Here is a 26,892-nt window from a genome sequence, read left to right as displayed (position 1 = left end):
TCCACTGTTTCCCTCAAGCCAGTTGCCCCTAACCACTGCTCCTGGTGTGTGCTTTTTGTTTTCTTGTTGTTCTGTTTTGTTTTTTCCTTTTCCCCTGCTGGCAGAGATGAGTTCCAGAAACATTTTAGTGAAAAAGCTTTTAATTCATTTAAAATCTGCAGCTACTGAATGGTGTCTGTGAAGATTATAGTGCCCTCATGGAGATGGAAGCCAGTAACTTGGCAACACCTATCCCCAGGAGTACACAGCAGCATAGTTGTTTTACACCTAAATACCCATTATTTCTTTGAGCTGCTTTCATGTTTGGCAATGATTTAGTGCACAATAGTGTGTGTACTGCATGTTCTTTAACCAGTGTGCCATTTGTGCTGTACGGGACCCTTGGTAGTGTGGTAGGGCTGCTGAGATGCAAAATTTGTTCCTTGATAAATATAAACTTCTAAATTTAAAAATACTCTTTTCTGCCATACAGGATGTGAAACTTATAGGTCTTTGTTTCAATTTCTAAAGTATTGACTGTTGTGTTTCCAGGAATGGGGCATCTATCACAACATTCTGGTTGGAAAAGACTTTTAAGATCATTGATTCCAACCATTAACCTAACCCTACCAAATCCAGTGCTAGGCCATATTCCTAAGCACCACATCTACACATCTTTCACGCACCACTGGAGATGGGGATACCTCTCTGTATTCCAATGTCTCACCACCCTCATAAGAAATAATTTCTTCCCTATATGTAGTCTGAATCTATGTTCTTTTGGTTTAAAACCATTACCCCTTGTCCTTTCACAATAGGTCTTGCTAAAAAAACTTGTACCCAGCTTTCCTGTAGCCCTCTTCAGGAACTGGAAGGCTTCTTCAAGGTCTCCCTGAAACTTTCTCTTCTCCAGGCTGAGCAGCCCCAACTCACTCAGTGTGTCCCATCAGAGGGGTGCTCTCCAGCCCTCTGATCATCTTTGTGGCCCTCTTCTGGACTTGCTCCAATAGCTCCGTGTCCTTCCTGTCTTGTGTGCCCCAGAACATGGACACAGTATTCCAGATGGGGTCTGACCCACCTCCTTTGACCTGGTGGCCACACTTCTTTTGCTGCAGTCCAGGATACTGTTGGCTTTCTGGTCTGAGAGCCCACATTGCTGGCTCCGGTCCAGCTTTTCATACACCAATATTCCCAAGCCCTTCTCCAAAGGACTTCTCTCATTCCTTTCTTTCCGCAGCCTGTATTGGTACTGGGGGTTGGCTTGACCCAGCTGCTGGACCTTTGCACTTGGCATTTTGGAATTTTGTGAGGTTTGCACAGGCCCTCTTCTCAAGCTTACCCAAGTCCCTCTGGATGGTGTCCTGTCCCTCCGGTGTATCAGAAGGTGAAAAATCATTTTACTTTCCTTTACTGGAATTTAGGTGCTGTAACTTGAAATCCATGGTTAAAGTCCTAGAGGAAGCTTAGTGCCTTGGTTTTTGGGTTTTTTTGTTATTGTTGTTTGGGGTTTTTTTTTCCTTCTCCATTTAATTACACGTAGCATTCAGATAAAGCACAAGATGTACATAAAATCAAAGGAATGGTGGTGTTTTGATCAGGTAATAAGACCCCTAATCTTAAAACAAATGTGGTTTGATGAATTATGTGCTGCTGTTGCAAGATACGGTAGTAAGGAATGGTACAAGTCCAGCACAGGAGAAAAGGCTTTTGTTGCTTTATGCTTTGTCTGTCAGTGCTGTTCTGGGACTAGGTGTTCCTGGGTTTGGTTATTATGTGAATTGGCACTCCCTGTAATCACCCAGCAAAGGCAACTCCAGGGAGTATGCCAAGACAAAGTGCTGGAGGATATTGGACAATGTGGTCTGGTGCTCCAGGATTTGATGGAAGTTGTGGGAAGAGCTACAGCATGTTCCAGTCATTCCAGTGGTGGTTTGTCAGCATTGGACGGGCATGGGTGTTGCTGCATTTCCTTTTGGCATTAGGAGTAACAAGTTGGTTGGATTAGGGAAGATTAAGTCTCTCCCCTATAGGAAAATATTCATCATCATAATGTGGATTGCATATGACTCAAAACCAACCTTCATAAAACCTAGTCAGCCAATATTTCAAGTCTGAAATTTTTGCTTTTAGTAGTGCTTCCCTTTGGAAGGAGTTTTACATTGCTTTTGCGGTTTGTGATTTTTCATACCATTTATAGTATAAAAAGCTTGCAGAGCTGACTTCACTGCACCTTTGCTTGTAAGCCGGATCTGCTAGTCTGAAGGCCTAGCATGGAAAATGTAAAACTGTGGTACAGAAGCAAGCTGAAGAGTGTGTCTTTGCTGACGATCAGGGCCACCTCTGCTTTACAGTCTTTGTGGCAGTGTGCACGTCAGCATAACACTGCTAATATTCTCAGCTTTGCCAGAGCACCTGCACGCTTGCCTGAGGCATTGCATCAGCAAGAAGAGCTGCTCCATCTCGATGCTGCCTGCACTGCTGCCTCATGGTGTATCGCCCCATCAGGCCTGTTGCTGCATGCTGGGGGTAGAAATGTCTTCTGGGGGTTGGGAGGGTTTGGAGCCCAAGCCTCCTCATCCCGTACTTTGCTTTGGTTTTCAGTTTGTGCAAAGGAGTGGTCAGAAACTTGCCCTTCAGAAAGAGGCTGGTGGAGTGGTGGAGGGAAGGAGATAAGCATGTTTAGCTTGTACAAGGTTCTAATACCAACAGAGAAGGCCAGAGAAATGAGAACAGAGGTGTTACAGAAGTTGTGGGACCAAGAATTGCCAAATCCTGCAGACATTTGCAAGCCAAGTCTGTTGTGTGGGGGATGATGCTCCCGAGCCAGCAAAGTGTCTGGACCAACCTGCGATGCAGACCCAACATAACCAGTGAGAGATGCTGGGGCTGTGGGCTCAGGTGCTTTGGGGAGCCCCTGAATGAACTGAGACTCATGGGTATTTCTTTGCCCTAGGGTGATGTTGCTGGGCTTCTAAAGAGAACCAATGGTAAAGACATAAATGCGGTCCATACTTAAGTATGAACTTAAGTTCACACTGGAATTGCCTCACACCAGGGCTGGACCTTAGTTTCTCAAAAGTAAATTTTACACAACATGCTGCCATAGCATGTGTGAAATGAGCAGAAGAAACCTTTCTGGCAAAGTGGTGGCAACATGGAGGTTGGGGAGGTTCTATTTACAGGTGAGAGCTGGAGGACTGGGAAGAAAATGGACTGAAGTAAGGGACTGAAAGCCCCTTTTGACAGTCTGGTACGTGTCGTGTGCTGCTCTGCTCTCTTTCTCTGTGTGTTCATGACAAAATGTGTGCCTGGTGTGGGGGAGGATGTAGCTCAGTGGGGGGCAGGTTCCCAGAGACTGGCCGGGGGCTGCAGCCAGCAGCTGGGGAGCAGTGCAGGGTGTGCATCCCCCGAAGGCAAAATACTGGATGTGAGGCTGCATGGGGACATCATTCCCTTCTCTACAAAAAGGATGTGAGCTAGTTGGGGGGGAGTCTAGAGTTTAAACATCCTGAACTGCTTATTCACTCTGTCCTGAAGAGAGAGATTGTGTGCCCAAGACCAACCCAAGGGTACAAGCAGAGGGAGGTGCCTGTGGGTACCTTAAGCGATCATTTCCATCTTGTGCCTGCTGGTCCTACCAGTGTCTTCCCCCTTGTCATGCTACTGGTGTGGTGCTGCTGGACTGATGCAGCAATGACACACTCACCTGGCTGCTGGGTTTGTACGAGTAATACACTCTAAATACTCACTTACTAAATTAACTTCCAGGAACTATTTCAAAGTAATCTGCAAATGTTTGGGTACCCACTCCCATATGTTTTGTGTTTCTGTTTGAATACTTTTTGTTGTTGTTGTTCCAACTGGCAGTTTTACTTATCTGACCCACTCAAAGCAAGCATTGACTATTCCTGATGTTCCCTGGCACCTCTCTATTTGGGAGATGAAAAGATTGGTGTGGGAAGATCAAGGAAACTTTTTTATCTAAAGGGGAAAAATAGATGTGTGTGAAAGATTTATGTGCACATCTTTTTTTCACGTCCAACTTTCCTGTTGCATCTTTCAAGTGAGTCTCTTTGGGGCACAGTTGGATTCAAGGACCCTTTGGCTCCAGTCTGTGTCATTCAGTCCATCCACCAGGCAGCTGTCCTGCACTTGTGGGCTTTCAGTAGGTGTTGCAAGTTACCTGCAGTTGTTTCCAAAGTTGCTCGAAGGTGGAATACTCAGTACTGTCTAGCAATAACAAAAAGGAGCAGTGCAAGGAGCTTATTCCATTTTTCTATTTTCCTTTCTTTCCTTTAGATAGGATAGTCCTTCCTTTCACCTTTTCCTGCATTACTAGCATATTGCTGTTTTCTTCTTGTGCTGTTCTTCAGCTCCTTGCAGCTCCTGCACATACTCTGTTTCTCAATCCCTCCATGCTCTTATTTTTTTCCTGAATGTCCTTTTCTTTTCCCTCATCTTGAAGGAAATCAGGGTATTTCTTGGACCAGGCAGCAGCATGATGTTTGGCTGTGAGTGTACCAGGAGTGATAGTTGTGTGTGTTCTACCAGAGGTGAAGAAGCAGGGAAAATTATTTCAGACACTTCTACAGACTTGAAAGTTTCTGGTGACTGAGACCAGAAATTGGAACTGCAGCTCATTGCTGTTGGAAGGAGAGAGGTGTTCCTGTCTTCGCTGCAAAGAGGTTGGTCACATCAGAGCAGATAACATGGGATCTCCCTGCGTGTGGTCTTATGCTCTGCTGTTGACATGCTGTTTGTTTTAACTTCAGTAAAGGGAGTTTTGCTGACAGGACTGGAGCAGGAATCCATAGGCTTTGCATGCAATGCTTTCTTTTGTCAGCCGGCACTGACTGCTTGCTTGACTTCGAGAAAGCGAGTGGAGATGCTGTTTATTTGTAAGAATCATGGTAATCACTGCCCATTTGTTATGTGACCAGCTGGAAGGAGAATCTTGTGTGTGTATATCCTAGTTGGAAGACTGGTTTCCAAAGCACTTAATTATTCCTGCTTATTTCTTAACAGTCTTGTTCAGGCTTCTATTTAATGAAAGGTCAAAATTCCCCTTTTCCTCTTTGAAGGGGGCCATAACCACACACACTGAGTAATCACTAAGATCTTGTCTCAGTTGCCTTTATATAAATTCACTGTGGTCAGGCTTTTTTTTTTTTTTTTTTCTTTTTTTTTTCTGTCTTTGTCTCCAACTCTGAAGCTACACTGTGCTCATAGCAGGAAAATACAGAAAGCAGTGGTGCATATGTAACTCAGAGAGATGATAGGGTTCCATATGAAAACACAAGATGTGACGAGTTACACCTGTGTGTTATTGCAGGCACTGAACCCAGGATGTGGCTGTAGAGAAGCAGCAAAGCTGCAGCGCTGCCAGAGCTGAATGTAGGGCAAGCTCGAGGAAAAGATCATTTCTGTTGCGTGTTTTATAGGTTACGCTGTCAAGTATCATTTCAGTTCCTGTCAGTAGCTAGCAAAATATTTTCTGTCTGTGATCAAATGGCTGGTGGGCAAAGATAGATGTGCCCTCATGGGGAAAGTGAGGCATGATGGGCTTTTCTTCACTCTCCATTCTGCATGCTGCTCACCAAAAGTAGCTTTCCTCTTCATGGGAGGGTTTTTTCGTTTTTTTCCTCTTTTTTCCTCTTTAAGATGATGAAAATATTACCAAAGGGATGATATTCACCTATCCCTTTTGTCTTATTAAAAACAAAGCCATTCTCTTTATACATTACATTTCAAGTGTAGGTTTTGCTGAAACAATGAAAATAAATTGCATTCAGGGTTAGGACTAGGATTGCATTCCTCTTTTTTTTGTATTCTCATATTGCTCAGATACTCCTGCTGTACCAGGGTGTAACCAATCCAAACGGATCCCTAATTCCACTTGCACATCTGAAATTTCTATACATTTCTATATGTTTGAAGAGGCATTACCCTCTTATTAGTGATATTTAAATTTTTCCAGGTCGACCAGAAGGGGTCCTGAGAGGAGGACAGCAGCAGCAGCCCTGAGAGGAGGGTTCTGTTTGTGCATGATCAATGAGTGCCTGTGCAGTCTCTGAGGGCACCAGAATATGGGCCAGGCCACTGGGCAAGCAGCCAGGTGGCAACCCCACTTCAGAGCAGAGCTGAACTTTTGCTTTGCTTCCAGCTGTTTCTATTCCATCCTTACCCAGGCTCGGGGAGGCTGGGGATGAAGGGGGGGGGAAATCAGAGGCAAATTAAAGTGTAATGATTTCTTTCAGAGCCAAAGAAAACTATGCTTCAGCAGGTCCTGGATTTTGGCTACTTTATTTTTAATTGGGAGCCTGTCCAAGATGCCCCAAGTTCAAACAGGGATCACTGCTGTGCAACACAAAGCAGCATAGTGTCTCTTTAGGACTTGGGATATATAATGAGAGGACTGAGCATGTTTGCTTGGGTACTATTTTAAAATACCATCTAATCAGAAATAACTGACAATGAGAGCTCCCCAGCTCTTGTGCTGTGCCCAGGAAAGGCCTGAATGAATAGGCTGCTTTTCTGTCTGCCTGGGCCATCTAGAATCCAGTTCTATGCCTTAGATCCATGAGGTTGGTAGGGTCAAAATTCTCTTCATTGACATCCTGAATCTGGAGAGTTTTAGCCAGGCTTCCCTGATCAGACTCCCAACCATTGCATGTGGGGAGAGATGACTTTTGCAGCAGCTAAGGTGTGCATCTGCTTTTGGTTTGTTGATTAAAGCAACCATTCTGTATCTGCTTGGGAACAAGTAGGAAGCCAGTAAAAGCATGTAATGCAATGCTAAATGGTGAGCTCCCAGAACTAAGTATTCAGCTTCTCCAACTATGTACATGTTACTAAACAGGCACTTGGAAGTACATCCTCCAGTGGACCTCATAATGTGTGTAGGTGCATCTGAGCAGGAGTTTTCTAGCATGAGGAATGCTTGCCTTTAGCAAAAGAAAACCTCATCTCTTCTAGCATTGTATTTAAAGGTGCTGATTTGGATGGCAAAAGCTGCTGAGAAATATTATTGCTGCTGTAGTTTTGTTTTGGTTTTTTTTTTCCTCACTTCGGCCATGAGAGTTCAAAATAAACTAAATGTGATACCAACATTAAAAATTCCTTTCTCTTACTTTCTGTGGTAACACTAAATTAGGCTGGAACCTCTCTTGCATGCAATTAGAAGTTATTTAGCTTTCTTCTTCTCAATATTTCTAACCAGCATTTTAATTGGAGTTAAACTTGACGATCTCCGCTCTTATCCATAGCACTTCACATTTGTGATCTTAGGTGGCTTCAAAACCAGAGATCTTTGTTCCATAAGAATCTCAGTTTTCAATTGAGTAATTCGAAGGTATATTTTTAAATTTTTTTTCCTTCAAATGCAAGGTACCATGATAAGTAGTTGGCAGTATTCAATATGTTGCATGATATGGGGGTAGTTTAAAGAATTCCTGATACTTTCTGGTGTGCTTTGTAAGTAGCCATGGTGATTGACTTCTGTTGGATCAATCTTACAGCTAAATCTCTTGTGAGGATACAGCAAATCTGCAGTTACATGTGGTGATGCTCAACACTAATAAGAAGAGTAATTATGATAGCAACAGAAACTTACTGTGTTTTTCAATGCAAATGTTAGGATGTTGTGGGGTTTTTTTCTCCCGTGTGGGAGTGGAGAGCAGTCTGTGTTGAAAGATGTGTTTTGGCTTGCTTGGCTTGAGTTCATAAAAAATAAGGTTTCTCGTTCTGGGATGTTTGTTCTGAAGGCATGAAACAAACACAAACAAAGCTCAATGAAATCTATATTGTTACTCTTTGGGGGTTTTTTTTTTGCCCATTAGTTTTCTTACGAGCACAAAGAAAGCGAGATGCCAAGGTTCAAAGTGTGAGATTGCTAAAGTCAGCAGAGCATTTACCATTAGTGGCAGTGGCACCAGAATTCCCCTTGGTGTTTATTTAAAATATTTGTGCTCCTCTTCCCTGCAGTAGGTCAAACAGGTTTTTGTTTTTAAGACTGAGATGCTGTCTCTGTGAATGTGCAGCTAGAACAAAGCTTGTCTTGGAACAAACTGGATTTTTCAGCGGATTAATCTGTCCCATCGGCTTGTAACAAGATTATGGTTTATGCTGATTTGTTGCAACAGTACTGGTATATCCAGTCATTCCAATAGCAAAATGCTAATCCTGAAGAAATAAATCTGTCTTCCTGCTGGCAGGCATAAAAAGAATAGGGGGATGGGAGTCTCTACTCTCTTGTTAGGTATTAGTGGGTGGTAGGTTGAGCTCAGCTTCGGTTGGATTCAAGCAATTTGATTGTATCAGGCTTTTGCAGAAGGATTGGGAATTACAGAAATGAAGCCTTATCTTCTTTCTCTTGATTGGGAAATATTTAATGGTCACCCAGAGCAAAGTTTGATCACAGTACTGTGAGGGTGAAGGATTACATCAAAGCACAAAGCAGCACAGGTAGGGGTGTCTGCCCCTTCCCTGCTGAGCAGATAGGGTCACTGTAGCCACCTGCATACTCTGTTGTTCAGACATGACTGAAAAGTGTTGCAGCATGGCCAACCATAGCCAACAACAGCTGTGTTTCATCCCAGCAAAAAGATGTACAGAGGGGAGAGGTTTTGGACAAACCTTTTCTTGGGAAGCTGCACCTTGCTCAGCCCTTCCTGAAGCTACAAGAAGATTCAGTCTCTCCCTTCACCATCCAAGGAGGAGACAAGTGTAATTACTAGTAATGGACCTTGCTGCTGGTGACCAGTTTTGGGCATCTGAGTGTTTCAGTCTGGGCTGGACAAGCTTGGATTCTTTTGCTGAGCATACATCATTCCTACATGGCCTCTGTAGTCAAGTATCAAAGAGGCAGTCCAGAGTTCTTGGTGAGTTTGTGAGGCACAACCTGACTTTGATGCCTGGGCTCCCTGGTGGCTCAATTAAAAATATATTTCTAAAAAGGGAAAGCACTTTGTTTTTTCTAAAAACGCTCTTTTGTAATGTAAAAAGCAACTCTGAAGACCAATTAGTTGAATCTTAATATTAGAGACACTATATAAGATTTTAAACTAATCTTCCCTGATGTTCCCTGCTTCAGTTGCAACTTTTTCCCTCTCTTGCTTTTCACAAAGGGAGGAAGGATATAAATCATCTTAAAATGATTTTATGACTTCCCCTTATGCTGTCAGGGGAAGCCTTTCATCCACTGAAGGATGTGGAGTCTATGCACTTGATGGAAGGTCAAGTCAGTATTGCTTTAGATTTCTTTGGAGAGAAGGGTGTTTGATTGCAGTTTGAATCATGACAGAAATACTGGTTGATCCAGATACTGGGAACCAGCACAAATGAATGTGCTGCAGGAATGGAACCATTCAGTGGGTGCACATATATAAAATTACCCAGGAAATTGTTTGAGAAGGAAGAAGGGAAACTGAAAAGTGAGGCTGATTATCAACTGCCCTAGATATGCCTGCAGTTTTTATTGCAGATCTTTGTGTTGCAAGCTGAAAGGTTGTGTGGCTGGCGATGGAACCCTCTGCCTTCATCTTTTCCACTATGTTCAGACACTGATGAGACCACTCTCAGACTTTCCTAATGAATCTGACCACTTTAAATTAAAAATTTAGGGCACTACATTTTATAGCCCTGACATGTTTAAATTTTAACATGGGTCGGTTTGTTTTGGTTGGATTTTTTTTTTTCCATCTTGCTCCTAGAAATTCCTATTTACCTGCTTAACTTGCTGGCAGTCCATATTTATTTTTTTGTGTCTTTACAGAATGACAAAACAGAAAAGATATCAAAGCAGGTTTTCTTTGGTAGCAGTAGTGGTGTTTCCTACACCTACATGTTCTCTTTACTTCTTTCTCATTAGGCATTTTATGTAAGAGTAAGTCTTGCAAGCATCAATTCAATCATAGTGACAAAAAAAATCCCATGAAATTTTCAGTCCTTGTGGATCCAGCACTCACCGATGTTTCTGGAAGTGGGATTCTTCATGAAACAAAATATTTGCAGGGGTTTTTTTTCCTTCCTCTATTAGGGAATGCTATAAGGATGTGATTTTTGTTTTTTTTTCCCCTCCATACAAATTCTTGGTGCTACTTCAAACTGGAAAATTAAGATGATGTTCTCCACCTAATGAACTTTTTCCTCTGACCTACATCATAGCCCAGTATAAGTTTTATTTTTGTGGAAGAAATAGCATGGCAGGCTGAACAGCTCATTGACATTTGACTAGGTAACTATGTACAGTGTCAAAGCTTAAGCAAGCAAGCAAACAAGCCACCCTACTTTAATATTTATTTTATTAGTATATCAGTCTCTGACATTCATTGATTTATTTCTCCATGGATAAATACCCAGCAGATACTCTGGAGTGTGATCATAGAATCAAAGAATTTTCAGAACCCTGAAGGGACCTTTAAGATCATCTATTTCCAATCCCCCTCCCATGGGCAGGGACACCCCCCACTAGATCAGGTTGCTCAGAGCCCTCTCCAGCCTGGACTTAAAAACTTTCAGGGATGGGGCTTCCACCACCTCTCTGGGCAACCTGTGCCAGTGTCTCACCACCCTCATGGTGAAGAACTTCTTCCTAACATCTAATCTGAATCTGCCCTCCTCTAGTTTGAATCCATTCCCCTGTGTCCTAACACTACCTGACACCCTAAAAAGTCCCTCACCAGCTTTCTTGTAGGCTCCCCTCAGATACTGGAAGGCTACAATAAGGTCTCCTCAACAGCCTTCTCTTCTCCAGACTGGATAACCCCAACTCTCAGTCTGTCCTTGTAGGAGAGGTGCTCCAGCCCTCTGATCATCCTTGTGGTCCTTCTCTGGACGTGCATGTCCATGTCCATCCTGTAAAAGGGGCTTCAGAATTGGATGCCACACTCCAGGTGGGGTCTCACGAGAGTAGAGTAGAGTAGAGTAGAGTAGAGTAGAGTAGAGTAGAGTAGAGTAGAGTAGAGTAGAGTAGAGTAGAGTAGAGTGGGAGAAATGATGTTGCAGCATGCAGAAAACACAAGGTTTGACTCCTTCCTTTCACCCTCCCTCAGAGTTCAGACAAAAGTTATTGTCATGAGATGTTGCATGACCTGCTAAATAATATTAAAATTAAATTAATTTCCCTAATTTCAATATTAAGATTTAATAAGAAACTTTTGTGTCTTTGTTTCTTGCCCCAAAATGTAAATTCCAAACTCAGCATTGTACAAGAAGAAAGCTTGTACAAGTATTAGTGAAGTGTCTGTAGGAGAAGAGGCACCTGTTCTGCCAGGGAGATGTTGCTGTGGTAATAACCACTGAGTGCTGGAGATGAGGGGTTATGTGTTGATAGCATTGTGGTATACGGGCAGTCAAGATGGATACTGTCTTATGCACTGTCTGCAGTTTCAGTCTGACTGAAAGAGCAAAGGGAAAAGGGCATTTATTCACTTGTTTCCTTCCTCCTCTTGGTGACAGCTGCTATCAGGTGGTCATTTGTGACAGCACTGCAGGTATTTAATTAGCAAATTATATATTAGGTTCATCTTCTACTGAGTTGTCACGTACTTGCTACTTTTCTTTCTCCTCCTCAGCTTGTGTTGAAACCAGGGAAGGTTATTTAGGAGCACAGTTTTGCCCCCTAAGTGAAAGAATTAATTCTGCTCCTTTAATTCAAACTCCAATAAAAATAGATGCTAAGCCTCAGAGATATTGGAAAATTGACTGTTTAGTATGCTCCTCCAGTCGTCTACTGCCCATGCTAACAGTTTGGCATTTTTTTTGTTTGTGTTTTTCAAAGCACCTGTACTCTTACTAACATAAAAGCAACATACTCAGTGCAGTGCTTCTTGAGCACTAGCAGTGCTTCTGTGCGTTTCTGCGTCAAACAAGGCCAAATTGAATTTAACAGTGAAAAATCTTTGTGATGGAGCCTGACATGCACCTTGATCTTTTTTTGGCTTACTCGTTTTGTATGGAACAAGGAGTTTCTGTCTGCCTTTTTTTTCTTTTGTGGACGGTTACGCCTTGGCTTTTGTTGTCTTGTGTTTCAAAAGATCAGAAGCCCAAATAATCACCTGGCTGAACTAGAAGGAAAGTGTTGAGAGCTGTTTGAAGGTTGTGTAAAGGATGAGCCCACCAGTGAAAGGAAACACAGATTGCCAGATGAGAATGGTTTTGAGTTATGACTGATTTTAAATTTACTTTTTTAAGGCAAAAAGGATGTTCTGGTATTCAGCCTAGTTTTAACAACTGCCTACCTTGGGAAGGCTGCAGGTACCTCATTGCCAAGAAGGCTGAAGCCAGTGAGAGCAAAGCCCTCAGTTTGTAGGTGCTCACTGTTCACAGCTGATGTTTCTGACCCCTGAGCTTTTGTGTTTAGAGGAGGCCTTGGCTAAAGCTTTCGGCTGCTGTGAATCTTCCAATAAGATGAAAAGAAATTAAATTTGCCTTAAGGCGTTACCTGTGTGGCAGCTGTGTGACTAGCGGCTGTTTGCAGGAAAACAAGAGTGGCCTTTCCAAAAAGAAGACAGCTTTTAGTAGTTGACTGGTGTTTAGTGTTTTAAATTCCTTTTTTTGGAGTGGAAAAGCAGTGCTGGCATTTACTTGTGCTAGCAGCATGACCCCTCTCTGACCTGAAGCATGAAGCCCATAATACTGTCTTTTTTTTTTTTAACACAAGATAATAACTTCATTTCATACTGGCTAGGGCTGTGCTTTGTTTTTTGTGATGCAGGAGGGTAATGTTAAGGTATATCTTATGGCATGGCTTGTTTGGCCCTTAGCCAGGGAAAGCCCAGTGAAGCTGTATGCCCAGTGAAGCAGATACCATGTAAGTAAGGCTCCTCAGTGCAATGATAGCATGATAAATAAGTGAGAAACTCACTTCTTTCTCTTTTCTGGCTTTTAACAGTTCTGCTTTCCTAGCTTCCAGTTGTTGCAAAATAAGCCAATGGTTGGTAGTCTTCTCCTGTAACACTAGCCACACGCTGACAGTTCTTCATAGTTATTTTACAGCAGACATGCTCACCTAATCAGACAGACACTTCTTTTTGCTGTTTCACAAATTAACTCTTTATTCCTAGCAATGTTAGTGCAAGCTTGGGTTAGGTTAAAGTTGAAATTAATCATTTGTATAGGTATCTGGCTGAGCACCCACTGAAATGATTTTTAATGTTGCTGAGATTTTCCTTTATAATCATATGTTATGCTATTGTGGAGCATTAGATGGAATAATTAAACCTACCACCTACTTAACTGACCAAGACAGGCTGGGTGATGCACTTAATTGTACAGCATCTGTTACCTGCATGCAGATGGTGCTCAGGCTTAATGAGAACACATGGCCCAAAGTTTTGGTGAGTGTTTTCTGGGGTTTCACAGGTGTCTTCTTCACCAGCTATTTCACAAAAGCCTCCATGAGCTCCTCTTTGCTGTGAGCCGTTTTGTTCCAGAAAGAACAAATTCTGCATGCTTGAATGGATGTTCAAGGGGCAGCATTAAGCTCACTTTACAGTCTTCTGTGATGAATGAGATGACAGGAATGTCTCCGTAACCATCCTCCTGGCAGGAGGAGATGGTATCTAGTTCATCTGGCATGTGTAAATGGTATCTGTTACGTTGCTGGAACTTTGCAGGCCACTTCTTCTCTTTTTCTGAATTGCTTGCTACCTGCTATTTTAATGTCTCCAGACGCAAAGCTTACGTTTTAAGGCAGTGATGTAAACTCTTAGCCAGGATGACAGAGTGTGTGCCATTATGCAGAGTTTATATTACTGTAGATTGCTGCTTATTTTTAGCAGTGCAGTTCTGTGAGTGAATGAGTCATGTTGGCCTGCACATTTTGCAGTGACTTGAAAGTTAGTTTCTCAATACTAGAAGAGCCTTAATAGTTGGCGATTTTTTGAGTTTGGTTTTGGTTTTGTTTTTCATTTGTTTCATGGTTTTTCTTCAGTGGTGGGGAAGTCCTTGCTGTCTTTGGCAAACCAGAATATATGGGACCTGCACTGATTTTCTTTTATGACCTCCAATGGGCCAGGCTTTAATTGTTGATCGAGAAGGAAGCGGGAGGTGGGAGTACTCAGACCATTCAAAATTGGAGTGGTATTCAATTCTGCTCCTGAGGCCTTACCCCAGATATTTGGAAACTGAGAAATGCTAAACCAAGTAAAAGTGTACGTCTTTAGAAGCTAAGTGATGGCAGCAACCTGCAGGGAGGTCAGTGCTTGCTATAAAAGAAATGAGCTTCCTTCTGTGCTGCAGCCCTGCCACATATAAACACGTGTGTAGCCAACCTGTTGTCTTACCTGGTTCTTAAAAAGTGCAAGTGAGAGCAGCAATTCATCTCTGAACTTGCAGACCCTGGCATTCTGCTCCCAGTTTCACTGCAGTTGTTAGCTGCTTGTTTGAGTTTGGAGTGTTTACAGTGACAGAGCCAAGATGTGCTAAATGTGGACAATCCAGTTTTGGAACTGGAAAGAATTATTAAAGAAGTATTGGCATTTAATGTAGGTGGTATTTAATAAGCATGGGAATCTTGATTAAGCAATCGCCTCTTTTTAACCCTATCAACATGTGAACAGTTTTTCTTTTGTGATCAGCATTCCCTTGCAACTTCGCTGCAACAAGGGTGGGATTTGCAGTATTGGTAGTTTTTAGGAATAGCTTGAGAAATTAAAAAAATAGTAATACATCTTAAGTGAAGTGAGCACATGAATAGCTGATGCAGTGCTGCTTTGCTCATGCACGATGAAGTGTAGCCCAAAAGCTGGATTCAGTCAGAGTGCTTATAGGAGGACAGCTTGTGTAGGAACCTACTGGCCAGCTTTTCAGTTCAGAGGTGTGAGGCCTTTATTGTCAAGCAAGGAAGGGTGCTGAGGCTTTATTTAGGGTTTAGGCACTGTTAGCAAATCATGGGTTTCTTAGTCTCAGGCATTATTATGAATAAACTTGACTCACATTTTTGGTAAGAGGTAGGCAGCTTGGGGAAGGGTGGGGAATTGCATGTGATACTTCATTGCTTCCATGGTTTTTATTTGGGGGAAAAAAAACAGCTCAAGTGTTTGCCTGTAGGTTCTTTGTAGTGGTTTAATTATACTGCAAGCATGTGGGGTGGGGAGGAGAGGATGAGAAGATAGAGCTAATCCGTATTTGATCATAAGAGACAAAACTCTTACTAAAGATGAGTGGCCTGTGTTCTCTGTTTTCTCATGGCGTTATGGTTTTTGTGTAAGCAGCAGTGTAGGAGTATGTTGAATAGGTGAGAACCGAATTGCATACTTGGTGGACGTAAGCACTGCTGAGGTCTCTCCCACATAGTTAAAATGTGATTAATGAAAGGCTTGCGTAACTGGGGTTAGTAACTGAGGCAGGGGAAAAAAAAAAATATCGGGTTGGATGTGTGTGGCTGGTTGGCCAGGTACGGTTGGCTGAGAAGAGTTGTAAAGGACCGAGTGTGGGCTGTGCTTGGGCTGGGAAATGAGTTGTGCAGCTAGGGTCAGAGGTGTCTCCTGCCTGAAAGGTCCTTCTCTCAGGGAGACAGTGATCAAGTCTTGTGGGAGGAGGCATGAGAAGAAAATGGAAGAAAGAAGCGTGCTTATTGCCATGTTCTGTTGCCCTTGGTCATGTTTGACTCCTCCTTGTATTTCCTCCCATATCACGGAGGCCATCATTAACTGGGTGTTTTTGCAAGTCCATTAATCCCTTTGGTGACAAGAAGCCTCTTCCTATAAAACAACCCCAGGAATCCAGCTCACCCACAGTTAGGAAAGATGAGGGCTTGTTAAGGACAGCGTTGCCTCTTGTGAGAGAGCCAGAGGGACCGAGAACTCCCTGTGGCATCTGCTCCACCTCCGCTCAGTCTCCCGTGGCAAAGCACAAAATTCATTTCCGATGTAATCGGTTGGAGCAAATAATTGGTTTAACAAGAATTGTGGTTTCCAAGGTTCTGTTTAAAAAATACAGCTGCTTCCAGCTGCAGACTTAATTATAGAGTCACTCTTGGGCCTGCCTTAGTGATTGCTTTTTACACTCACCTGTCCCACCCAGTTTTAGTGGAGTAATCGCTTAAACAGATCACAGCATGTGAGCCATGACTGGAAGCACCTATTCATAATGGGTGTCTTTATTTTCCTGAGAATATCTTTCTCAGACTCTTCGAAGGGTGACCCATACTGTAATTATTTCCATGTAATCCTGGATGTAGCATCCAGCCTCCCTTTAGCTATGATTATGAAATTATACCTACAGTTTGTAAGGCAGAGAAAAAGCATGCCAGAGATGCTTTGTATTTTCTTCAAAATTCATTTAGTACTGTCACCGAAACTAGAAAAATACTGGTTTTTCCCGTAAGTGTCATTGGTGTTATTTTGTTTTGAGATGGATTAACTACTTGTTGCCATGGATTATAGAAAACCTGAACATAACTCTTAGAACTGAAATGTGAGTTTCAAATACCATATTATTATTGTTATTGTTATTACTTTTATTGCTATTGTGCTTTCCCCCAGACTTTTAAGCCCCTGTTGCAGCAAGCTGAAGATAATTTTTATACTTACTAGGCGTTGCCTGGTGAGCAGGAAGCAGGAGATGCTTGAGGTTGGATGGCATGGTGAAATTTAGTGGGTGCATGACTCCTTTAGCAAATATATCTGAAGTCCCTTCAAGGCATGAATGGGGCCAAAGAGTTGTTCTTTTGCTGCATGGCAGCTTTCCCACCTGTCCTGAGGCTTTCTGAGGTCCCTTCTCCCAGCACACTGTGTGGAAGGGGGGTGCTTTCTAGAGAAGAGGAGCTGATGTTGAGCAGCCCATCTGCCCGGCTGGACTGTCAAGGGATGTGGTCCAAGTAGCACTTGAAAACCAGTTCTTGAAATGTCTTGCCTGCCTGGAAGCTACTTTCAGTGCTGTGAAAAAGAAGGAAACCTGGAAGTGGTACCTTCACAGGGAAAGAATAATTGGTACTAAGCAGTTCTGTATACCTTTTGGTTTTATTTTTTGTTTGTTTGTTTTTTTGTTGTTGTTGTTGTTCCCCCTCTATGCCACCAATACAGCAGCTGGTCCACACTTATGTGTTGCCCCAAATGTGCAAAGCAAACTTTTTTTTTTTAGTTTTTAAGGCTGAGAGAGAGGAGACACAAGGGAGCTCATCTCTCAGACTCTGCAGATTGGAATGGGTCTTTCCTTTCTTCAGCCAAATCTAAGTTTCTGGAGGAAACAATCAGAATCCTGTAGCTGGAGAATGTCAGAGCAGATGGTTGTAATGGTCTCTTATTGAACAATCCTCACACACACCAGTTGCTGTGTTTTGAATTGTGTAGGAGGGTGCTTTCTGATAGAATGGGAGCATGAAATCAGGCAGGAATGGGGTGTGTAGTAGCCATTGCTTACGGTGGAAAGGGTTGCCTGATGTGGGAGAAAAAAACCAACCAAACAAACAAAAAATAAACCATCTCAATTGGAAGTATCTCTCTTCTGCAGACATTGAGCAAGGAAAATGTCTGCTGCCCCAGGCTGAGGAAAGTCTCATTCTTCCACTGACTTTTTAAGAACATCAGAGGACAGTGAAGAGAAAGTGCAGTTTGTTATAGTAGCTGAAGGGGATGGTTTTTGTTCAAACTTGATTCCAGGGCTAAGCTACGTGCTTTATTTTTGGCTGTAACTGCAGAGGGCTGGTGAGAGAGAAGGAAAAATAAATTTCAAGCTTCATTTTTCTTGGCTGTCTACTAAGTCTTCCTGAAAGTTGAATGTGGCTGCTTTAGGAACACCTTGAGAAAGGCTGCTTTCTGTGGGCTTAGCGCAGAAGCATACCTAGCAGAACTGCAGGTATGTAAGAGCAGTACCCTGCTCTATGTAATTTTGTTCATTTATCATGCTTGAGATGTATAGCTGACAGCTCAGGTAGTGTATCTGATGTAGCAGTTGCTGGAAAGCAAAGCAAAGCACCCTAGTCCCGATCAGGTGCTGCAACCAGTGGAGGAGGAAAGCATACTCTGCAGAAGTGCAGAGGATTTGGTAGGGACAGGGGAGGAAAGGAGAGCTGGATCTCTAGCTGTGTTTGGAATTAATTTGACAGAGCATGAGAGATTATAAAGATGAGCTGGACATTATCTGGGATGAGGCTTCTGGCTGAATTTATCTCTGAGAGAGGACTTCAGTGTATGCTAAATTTTTTTTTTTTCCTTCTCATTAAGTGGCAGGATTAAGTTTACAGACCTAGGAATGGCTGATCAAGCAATGACTTGCAAAAGCTGAAGTCTCTATGTCTGCAAGTGTGATACTCAATTACTTCAGTGATGAACATGACTTGGCTTCAGGTGGCTGTAGGGTAGTGTGGTGCCTGTCTTTCAATATACAGAAATGCACTTTTTTCCCTTTATTTCAAAATGAAAAGAGCTTTCAAATATTTGTGTTAGGTGAGAGGGGCAGACATAAGTAGAGATATCAGAAATCTGTTTCTACAGAAAGCTGGGAAAGGAACCCCAGAGCAGCTACTCAGTAAACTGAATTATATCTCTTTGGTATCATATTCATGCACAGAGTTGTTTTGGTTTATGCTTTCCTGTAAGGTAAAGATGCTTATGTTGCAAAAATTAATACCGTGTAGACTTGAAACATAATTGCTCCGAAAAAATGAACAGCAATAAGAATGAAATGCTTGTTGTGAAGTTTTCCTAATTATTTACGCACTAATTATAATTTTTTTTTTAAACCTACATCTGTTTTGCAGGAGAAACTGTAGAAGGCCTTCGAGAGAGCGATTATCTTCTGATCCATTCATGTCGGCAGTGGACAACAATTACAGCTCACAGTCTGGAGGAGGGTCACTACGTCATAGGGCCAAAGATAGAAATCCCTGTACATTATGCAGGTAAAACTATTGCTGACCTGAAATACAAATACAAAGAGAATGAGTTGCCTGCTGCTTGCACTGATCACTTTTTTGACAGAAGGAAGCTAAGCTTCTGATGCCCGTGTCTGTGACTTTTTGATAATGTTATAGAGTGTTCAAGAGATACTGCTTACTACTAGGGCTACTGAATATGTGTATTTCATTGGGCAGAAAATTGACACAGTGTGTAGCTATGTAGAAGAATTACTTTCAATTTGGGTATATATAACAAATTGCTAGTGCTTCTCATCTGTGAATGTTGTGACAAATGAGTGAAAGTTTGAAAGTACCTTGGAATGTTTGGTCAAAGATGGAATGGGTTTTGCACTTTGTAGTATACTCAAGCTGGAGGGGATTTTTTAATGTTTCCATGGTAAAAGTCAGGGAGCCTTATACTGCAGTTTTACACCAATGTTCCTCACAAGTTCCTTGTCACTGTCTTCCTTTTTGAGTGATGCAGTAGTACTGTTGTTCCAAGTAGATTATGATGCAATGAATCCATATTTATTTTATAGTTCCAATTTTTTACTTTCCTATTATTTTTAATACTGTTATATTTCCTATATTTTAATACTGTTATATTTCCTATTATTTTTGATACTGTTTCCCACTGCTTAATATCCTTATTCACAGGTTGAATAGAGCAATATAATATGAGTGGGATGTGCTTATCTTACTGCATTAGATACAAAAACTTTAAAAGCTGGAAAAGGAGCAGAAAGAGCCATGGTTACAACACAAAGATATGGGCTCTGTTTTACTTGGTCTTCCATATAGCCAATTGTTAATTGAGTAACCAACTCTCTTACAATCTCCTTTAAAATGTTGCTGCAACAAGGGTGTGCTGGCTGTACAAGAGTTGAATGGAATGTTTTGTTTCAGTCACACCAGTGCTGCAACTGCAGTGATGGCACCCTATTTCAGTGATGAAACTCAGATCAGCTGCCTTCTTACACACTGTTTCTCCTTCTGGAAGGTTGTTTTTATTTTTAAGATGTATTTAAAAGCATTTGTTCTGATATTGTCATATGTGTCTCTCAGTATAAAGAGTTTCTAGCATTTGTATTTAGTAACATCAATTTTATTTTTTTTTTTTAAACACCTCCTGGGTGCATAAGCTTCAGTACTGTGAGCAGATAAACACTCCTTCAAACTGAATGCAGGGTTTTAAAATCCTCACAGTGATTCCTGGAAGAATGAGAACAGTAAATAAAATGGTTATTGGCATGAAGACTGGATCTTAAGGGGCTTACTAAAGCTTGGTTCTTAATTTTAAAAGAAATTAACAAAGATCTGCTAAGCATGGTTTCCTGACTCTTAATACTTTTATTCATACATGGCTTGAATTTACACAGATATCAGCAAAATCAAAATCTGTCCCCTGAGATATTGCAATATAAGTATCAATATGTTTTTCTGTGTGGCTTATGTTAATACAGAAGTTTGTGTTTAGTTGGTAGTACGTCTTGCTGCCAAACAATCTTCGGAAAGTTCCCTGCCGTAAACCCCTCATTAATTAGATGAAAATACAGGAAAGTTAAGAAAACTGCTACTGAAAGTTAAGAAACTGTAGTGAGGGCACTTACTGAATGTATGATGATCTCTGATGCTGCCAAAGGAACTTCACAAAAATGGTCAGTGCTAACTTGCATGTGTAATGGGCTAGCTTGCAAGGAGTAAGAGATGTGTCTAAGCATGTGAAAGCAAAGCACTGCAATCTGCTGCTTGGGTGGTATCACCTAAATGTATTTAGAAACTTCCTCAGTACCTGAAAGATAAATTTATGCTGTTGTGGTGTACCACACAGAAATCTACAAGCTAACACCAAGTGTGCTTTCAGTGCTGCATTGCACTGTGCCTCACGGCATCACTGCTTTTAGGGGCCAGGATGCTGAAGAGGTAAAGTTTAACCTAAGAAGAGGTGCTGGGCTGTGTACTGGCTGGACACAGTTATGCTGCTGGGGTCTGCTGTGTAGTGCTTTTCTGAGAAGGCTGGGAGGTGGGGAGCACTCCAGAATCTCCTCTGCAGAGGATGTGCTGCTACCAAAAGGTAGAGCCAGCCCCTGGCGCTGGCTGAGCGAGCTGGCTGGTACAGCCCTCTGTCTGCATGGGAGAACTGAAAGCACAACTGGAGCAGCTGGCAGAATGTTCATATTGGACTCAGGCATTTTTTAAGGAAGGATTTTATGTCCTTTTAGGCAAATGTTTGTAAACTGTATTGCTGTATAAATTTTGGATTACAAGTCTTAACTTTTTCCATGCTTTAACTTTATCAAGTTAGACATATACAATGAATACACAGCTGACCTTGGTGCTTATAGTGCTTACTATAATGACCCTGAGACATTGGACAAGACTGTTAAAATAACTTCTCAGGTTTGTTTCTGCTTTATTAGAAAAACTTTTTTTTTCCTCCCTAGCAGAATTTTAACGTAGAAAATTGCAGCATGGTTTTGGTTGCAACAGGTGAACAGGAAGGGAAGTTGAAACTGATGTTACTCTCTTGAGATTATGGGCTTAAGTAACACAAAGTCATCACTTTATACTCATATATATATATATATATAAGTAAATCTGTTTCTGCTACTTGCAAAATCAGGTTTTGATATACTTATTAAACCTAAAGACAATAAAGCCGTATTGAAGAAGGAGAATGTTTTTACATTTAAGTTCACTGTTTAGAGAACCTGAGCTCTGCAGTCCTGCCGATGGTCCTTTCCCTACTGGGAAGCTGCTACCCTGTGTGTTTCTGTTGGGGATGGCTGACATGGTTAATTTTTTGCTGTTGCTGTCAAAGAGCAGTCATATATGACAGCTGCCAGTCTAACTATTCCCTCTTGAATACTATTTCCAGTCTGCTTCTCTTTAGAGTAAAAGGTAAAGCTAACATAGCATCAAGTTCAATTTTCATGTAATTAAAACCAAATGGCTAATGAGTCTCTGGCTGGTCAAGCATAAGGGGTCTTCATGTGTATACGGCATGGGGAGCAGATCAGAGTTACTGTCCTGATAGTGCCCTGCTGTGGTGTAACAGAGCACACTTCACGAGAGTCCAAGGTAAACCATCACATTTGGAAGTTGTTTTGGTGTCCTGTGCTTTCCTCAGGTACACCATTCATACTTGGTACTTACAACAAGGTCTTAGCAGCTTTCAGTCTGAACTAGTTTTATTTTGTTCCTGGAACTGAGAACCCTAATAATAAATTCCTGCTCTAACAATGTGTGCATATCATCTGTACCTTCCATCTGGCGACAAACATTACCCCTACATTTGGCTTAGGCAGTTCTGTAATCTTTACCTTGATAAATGTCTCCCTTAGCGGCCTCCAGAAGGTATGATTTTATGATCTGAATCTGGAAGATACAGAGAATATTGGTATCTTGCAGAACTGGACTTCACTGTGCTGTTGGTCATCCAGAGGGATGTTCTTGTTCCTCTGTAGAGGTACCTCTGTGGGAAGATGTGTACCAGGGGTGTTGATGGCCACTTCTCTGTGATAACTGAAAGTGACTGAAGCAAAGTAATGGGGGTTTGAGCACTGTCATCCTTGGGTGCTGCCTGACCATCCCTGTGTGTTATGTTCCAGGCCTACATAACTCAAAAGTTATCAAAAGCATTTTTGAGGATGCATCAGCTCAATCTGCAAAGCTGTTCTGCTCTGACTCGAAACAGCCCAGGCTCAGTCTGTTGTGCCCTGGATACTTGATCCCATGCTTAATAAAATTGTAACAAGACATTTACTGTTGGTTTTTAGGACCTTATTTCTGTTGTTGCATATGGTGGTTCATTTATTCTTCTGTTTGCCTGTTAGATGGTTTTTTCCCATCCAAGAGCAAAGCTGTTCCCTCGAGTTCATATTTTTAAAAAATTTAAAAATAAAAAAACTACCCCCTGCCTTTCCTTAAAGAAAAGGCTTCTATTCAGCTTTATGCAGGGCTTGAAGAGAATACCTCTTGCATCAGGCCTACCATCTGTGTGATCACAGGAGGCAACAAATGAAGAAAATACTGATGTGAAGACATTAGAAAGTAACACCCTATTCCAGGGCGTGCCATGCTGGAACACATCCGGGGTGTTGGAAATACTCTTCCTATGAACTTGTACCTCCCTGCCTCGTAGTGGAGGTGTGCAGTTGCTAATACAGAGTAATTGGTGGTACCCTGTCCAGTTTCTTACTTAAGTGTGCTGATAGCTTTCTTTAATGTCTTTTGAATGAGGAAATACAGAACTTTGTCATGTGAACCTTCTCCAGGTGGGGCAGCAGGTGAGGATGAGTCAGAAGTCCCTTCTCCAGTGGTAGAACTGGTGTACAACAAACGTCCTACTGGAACCTGTTTCTACTGGTTTGATTAGTTCATCATGGAGCAGTGCCTGATGGGCCTGTTCCTCACTGCATCCTTCAAACACGGAGGAAGACAGTCGCTGCACACCTTCTCAAGAGTGAACTTGCCTTGGCAGCTGTGGAGCAGGAAAGCTCCCTGAGATTTTGCAACACACAGCTGCAGAAATTTTTCTCTCATGTCCAGAGGTGTGCCTGCCCCTAGGACCCAGTTTTGCACTCTGATGCCTGCCCTGGGGTAGCCAGACCTTAAATATTGAGGAAAGAAAGTGGTGAAGTATGGTGTGAGCTGGACATCTCCTACTTGTCTCGAGGTGGTGACAGAAGCTGATGTTGCTCAATACCCACCGAGAACATATTGCATCCAAGATCAGGAAAGAGCTTGGATTTTTACTTTGGTGATTACTGTACACTCTTAGATGCTTATAGTATGTTGGGCATTCTGTAAGGATGCTGTATGGCTCTCTTCAGGGCCCTGGAGGGAAAACCAAACATTAGACTGGGCAAATGTCCTTTGATTGAGCATTTCTGGTATCTGTTACTCTATGTACAGGGGGATGCTTCCTTGTCATACATTCAGCTTTGACTCTTCGCTCCTTCCAGTGCAATGTAATGCTGTCTGCTGGTCAAGGAAGGTGGCACTGGGCAAAGAGCTCTTTGTCCATGGCTTTGCCTCCCTGGAAGCAGCAGATGGGTTCAGGGAGAGCCACTCCTGATCTTCTTTGTGGGTGGTACAGTACAGCTTTGATGGGGTCATTTTTAAGTTCAAAGAGGTGGGTGAGATTTACAACAGGGAGAGACACTGCTCTGGAGCAGGGAACTTACTTAGGTGGGTCCTTTCCATCCAACAGGTACACCACTCCCTGATATGAAATGTGCTTTGCGTTTTAATTTGTGTTTTGCTTTGAATTTAACCTGGTATCCAGCTGTCACAGTTCTTGCTGCTTTTGTTCTGTACAACTGAACTTAACTTCAAGAGGACAGAGCCCAAGTGCTTCCCAGAGAGGGGGGCTGCCATGTGTCTCTGGGCTGATTAATGAATAAATGTCCTCAGAAGAAAACCAAGGGGAAAAACAACCCACAAATTTAACCCCCCAGTGCCTAAGCTTTGCTTTGATTTAATTTGTTTTGTTTTGTTGTTGAAAAAGCGGGTGTGATCTAAAAAGCAGTTGGAGGTTTGAAAGCTTTTCTTCATAGGTACTGCTAATGAAAGCACTGCCACCAGCATTCATGCTTTTAAAAGAGAAGTATGGCTCCTGTAGCTCTGAATACTTGACTGTGTGAAGTTTCCTGAGAGCTGCTTACCTTTTTTTCCCATAAATAAATGCAAGAAAGTCTGTTTTGAGTGTTCATTTAAAAGACTGAGGATTAAAGAGTGAGAGGGCACTTGTTTTCATGAGCCGTGCTCATGCATTTTCATCTGTAAGCTTGATATCCGTCATGTCTGAAAATCTTGTAATGGCCCATATAACATAGTCCCATGCTTTTATTTTTTGGTCACAGAATAGATTTTTCTACTTGTTTTGAGTTTAATTGCTGCCTCCTCTTTCCCCAAAGACAAGTTTTTCTATTCTAGGCAATCACAGCTTTGAAGACTGGAAACTATATTCATATTCCTAGATTTTTCAGACCTGTCACCTTGAACTTATGTATGAAGTATTCTTCCATACAGGAGGAAATACCAATAATCTTATTTTTTGCTTTTCTTTTCTTGCTTTCTTCCTCATTCCAAGGGTGACCTTCAGCAATTTTAGCTGCTGTCAGACTTCTCCATGGTTCTGTCTGTTTGTTACTGCAGTTTTCTGAGCCTATTTAAATTTTTGGCAAATGCCTCTCCACTGATCTGCAGTGCAATATCAAGTCTAAATCAATATTAAAACGCAGGCACTGAAGTTGCTCTCAAAAAATGTTTATTTCTTTTGCCCCTGTGGGTGCACATGTTCTTTCTGCCTCTTCATCTCCCCATATGCCAGTCTGATGAAGTAGCAGCTCTTTACCTAAGATTAATGCAATATTCCCCATTTGTCTGACCACCTGTATTGGGAGAATCTTTTCTACTTTGCATTTTGTTTTGTAACTATAAAGTTATGTACAGATATGTCTTCCCAGTTGGTTGTTGGTTTGTTTGGGTTTTTTGTTTGTTTGCTTGCTTGCTTAGTTGATTTTTGATCGAGTAGACTCCCCTGAGTCCAAGGAGTTTTGTGTGTAAACAGTTCTTGTTTTCTAGTGTCATGTGTTGGCAGCATTCCCAGAATGCAAGCTGTGGATCAGGAATACCTTTTTAGTGGGGGTAGGTGGTTCAAATTTAGTTTCTAGTGAAGTGGTGGCATTGCAATTCTTCATCAGGTTGCACTGCTGAGAATCTTTCATTCTCAACCTCATCTCTCTGGAGTCAGCCAGGCTTTTTTGCAGTGTCAAGTTTCCTTAAAGTTATCATTCTCATAGATGAAAATCAGTGGACTGTGACACTGTCTCTTGATACATATGCAACCTTGTGTCTGTGAGACATTTCTGGAGTTGCCCAGAGACTTTGTACAATTTGCTTTGATGTTCAGTTTGGTGGCTGGATATAGCTACATTTGTATTCAGACTTCTGGTGAAACCCCGTTCAACTCTTTTAGTTCCCATCCACCTCCCAGTTTTGCTGCCTGGCCCAGCCTGGAATGTCTGAAGCTGTTGTAGAGTCTGCAGTGCTCAAAGGCTGCTGCTCTTGGTTATGATGAGAAGAGCAGAGTTAGCCCACAGGGTAGTGTTATTCTAACTGATGGAGGAAGAGCCTGGTTGTGTTAAAGAAGTTCAGGGAGATAAAATGTCTGCATTTTTTTCTCAGTATTTCCAACCTGGAAAAAGAGGTTCTGGTTTGTAGACACCAGTTTGTACTATAAAAATTAGTTTAATTTGCTTCGTGCCTCAAAAGGAACAAAAACTTGTGATAGTGGTGTTTTTCAGTATTATCTCAGTGAGGTACTGAGTGCATGAGGCATATTCTGTGAGATACAGCTGTCTTGCACTCCTACTTTGACTTCAGCACAAGTATAATCTTATGCTTGTTAAAAAAATTAAGGTTTGCCTCAGTGTTGAACTTTGTGTTTTACTTGTGACAAGGGAGTAAGAGGAGAGAGGGAAAACTTGCAGCTTTTACAGCTGACAATTCGAAGGATCACATGTTCCTCTCAAGTCTGCAGACTTGTAACTTGCTGAAATTCAGCTGTGACCTTACAAGCATTCATTATAAGGAGGGTTTCTTTTGTTTGTTTGCTCATTTCAGATCTCTGTGGGCAGCAAAGAAGCTGATCAGAGTTGCATCAGTTAGGAAAGAACTCTTGGGGCTTGTACAAAAGAAATTAACTGGGGAGGATGACTTTTGAAAGACTGCACTGAAGGGAAGAGTAGAGTAGCAGCCAGGAAGCTGGTTCCCAGAAGACTGGGAGATGGGCTAAATCCCACAGGATTTACTTGGCATTGCTTGAATTACTTTGCCTTAGCTCTTGGCTGGTACAGTGGAGCGCTGGGCTCATTTCCATGATGCGAGACAGAGACTTAAGTGCTTGGGAGAAGGGTCTTAAAAGCTGCTTAACTTAACCATGAGGAAGATGAGAGGAAAAGGCTGATCCCCACTGGGAATTTGAGGTGTATTTAGGGCTGCACTCAGCTCTGGTCCAGTTTCATGTTTCTGACCACTTGAGGCTGCCCTAAGTATTAGCTACA

At 42.0% G+C, this 26,892-nt stretch overlaps 1 protein-coding gene across 2 annotated transcripts in view; it reads left to right on the top strand.

Moving 5' to 3' along the window:
- GAREM1 (GRB2 associated regulator of MAPK1 subtype 1) overlaps positions 1–26,892 on the top strand; it is a 103,510-nt gene that overhangs the window by 5,773 nt on the left and 70,845 nt on the right. The window contains exon 2 of one of the 2 annotated variants that reach the window (XM_071737433.1): positions 18,683–18,823. In XM_071737433.1, coding sequence (XP_071593534.1) covers positions 18,683–18,823 — 141 coding nt within the window. Of the gene's footprint in view, positions 1–18,682; positions 18,824–26,892 lie in introns of those variants that run through there. The other variant, XM_071737435.1, reaches the window with a different exon arrangement.

Source organism: Heliangelus exortis, chromosome 2 (genome assembly GCF_036169615.1).
Source record: "Heliangelus exortis chromosome 2, bHelExo1.hap1, whole genome shotgun sequence".
In the NCBI taxonomy this organism is placed as follows: domain Eukaryota; kingdom Metazoa; phylum Chordata; class Aves; order Apodiformes; family Trochilidae; genus Heliangelus; species Heliangelus exortis.
The sequence above is the reverse complement of the archived record's forward strand: the minus strand, read 5'-3'. Positions and strand labels throughout refer to the sequence as shown.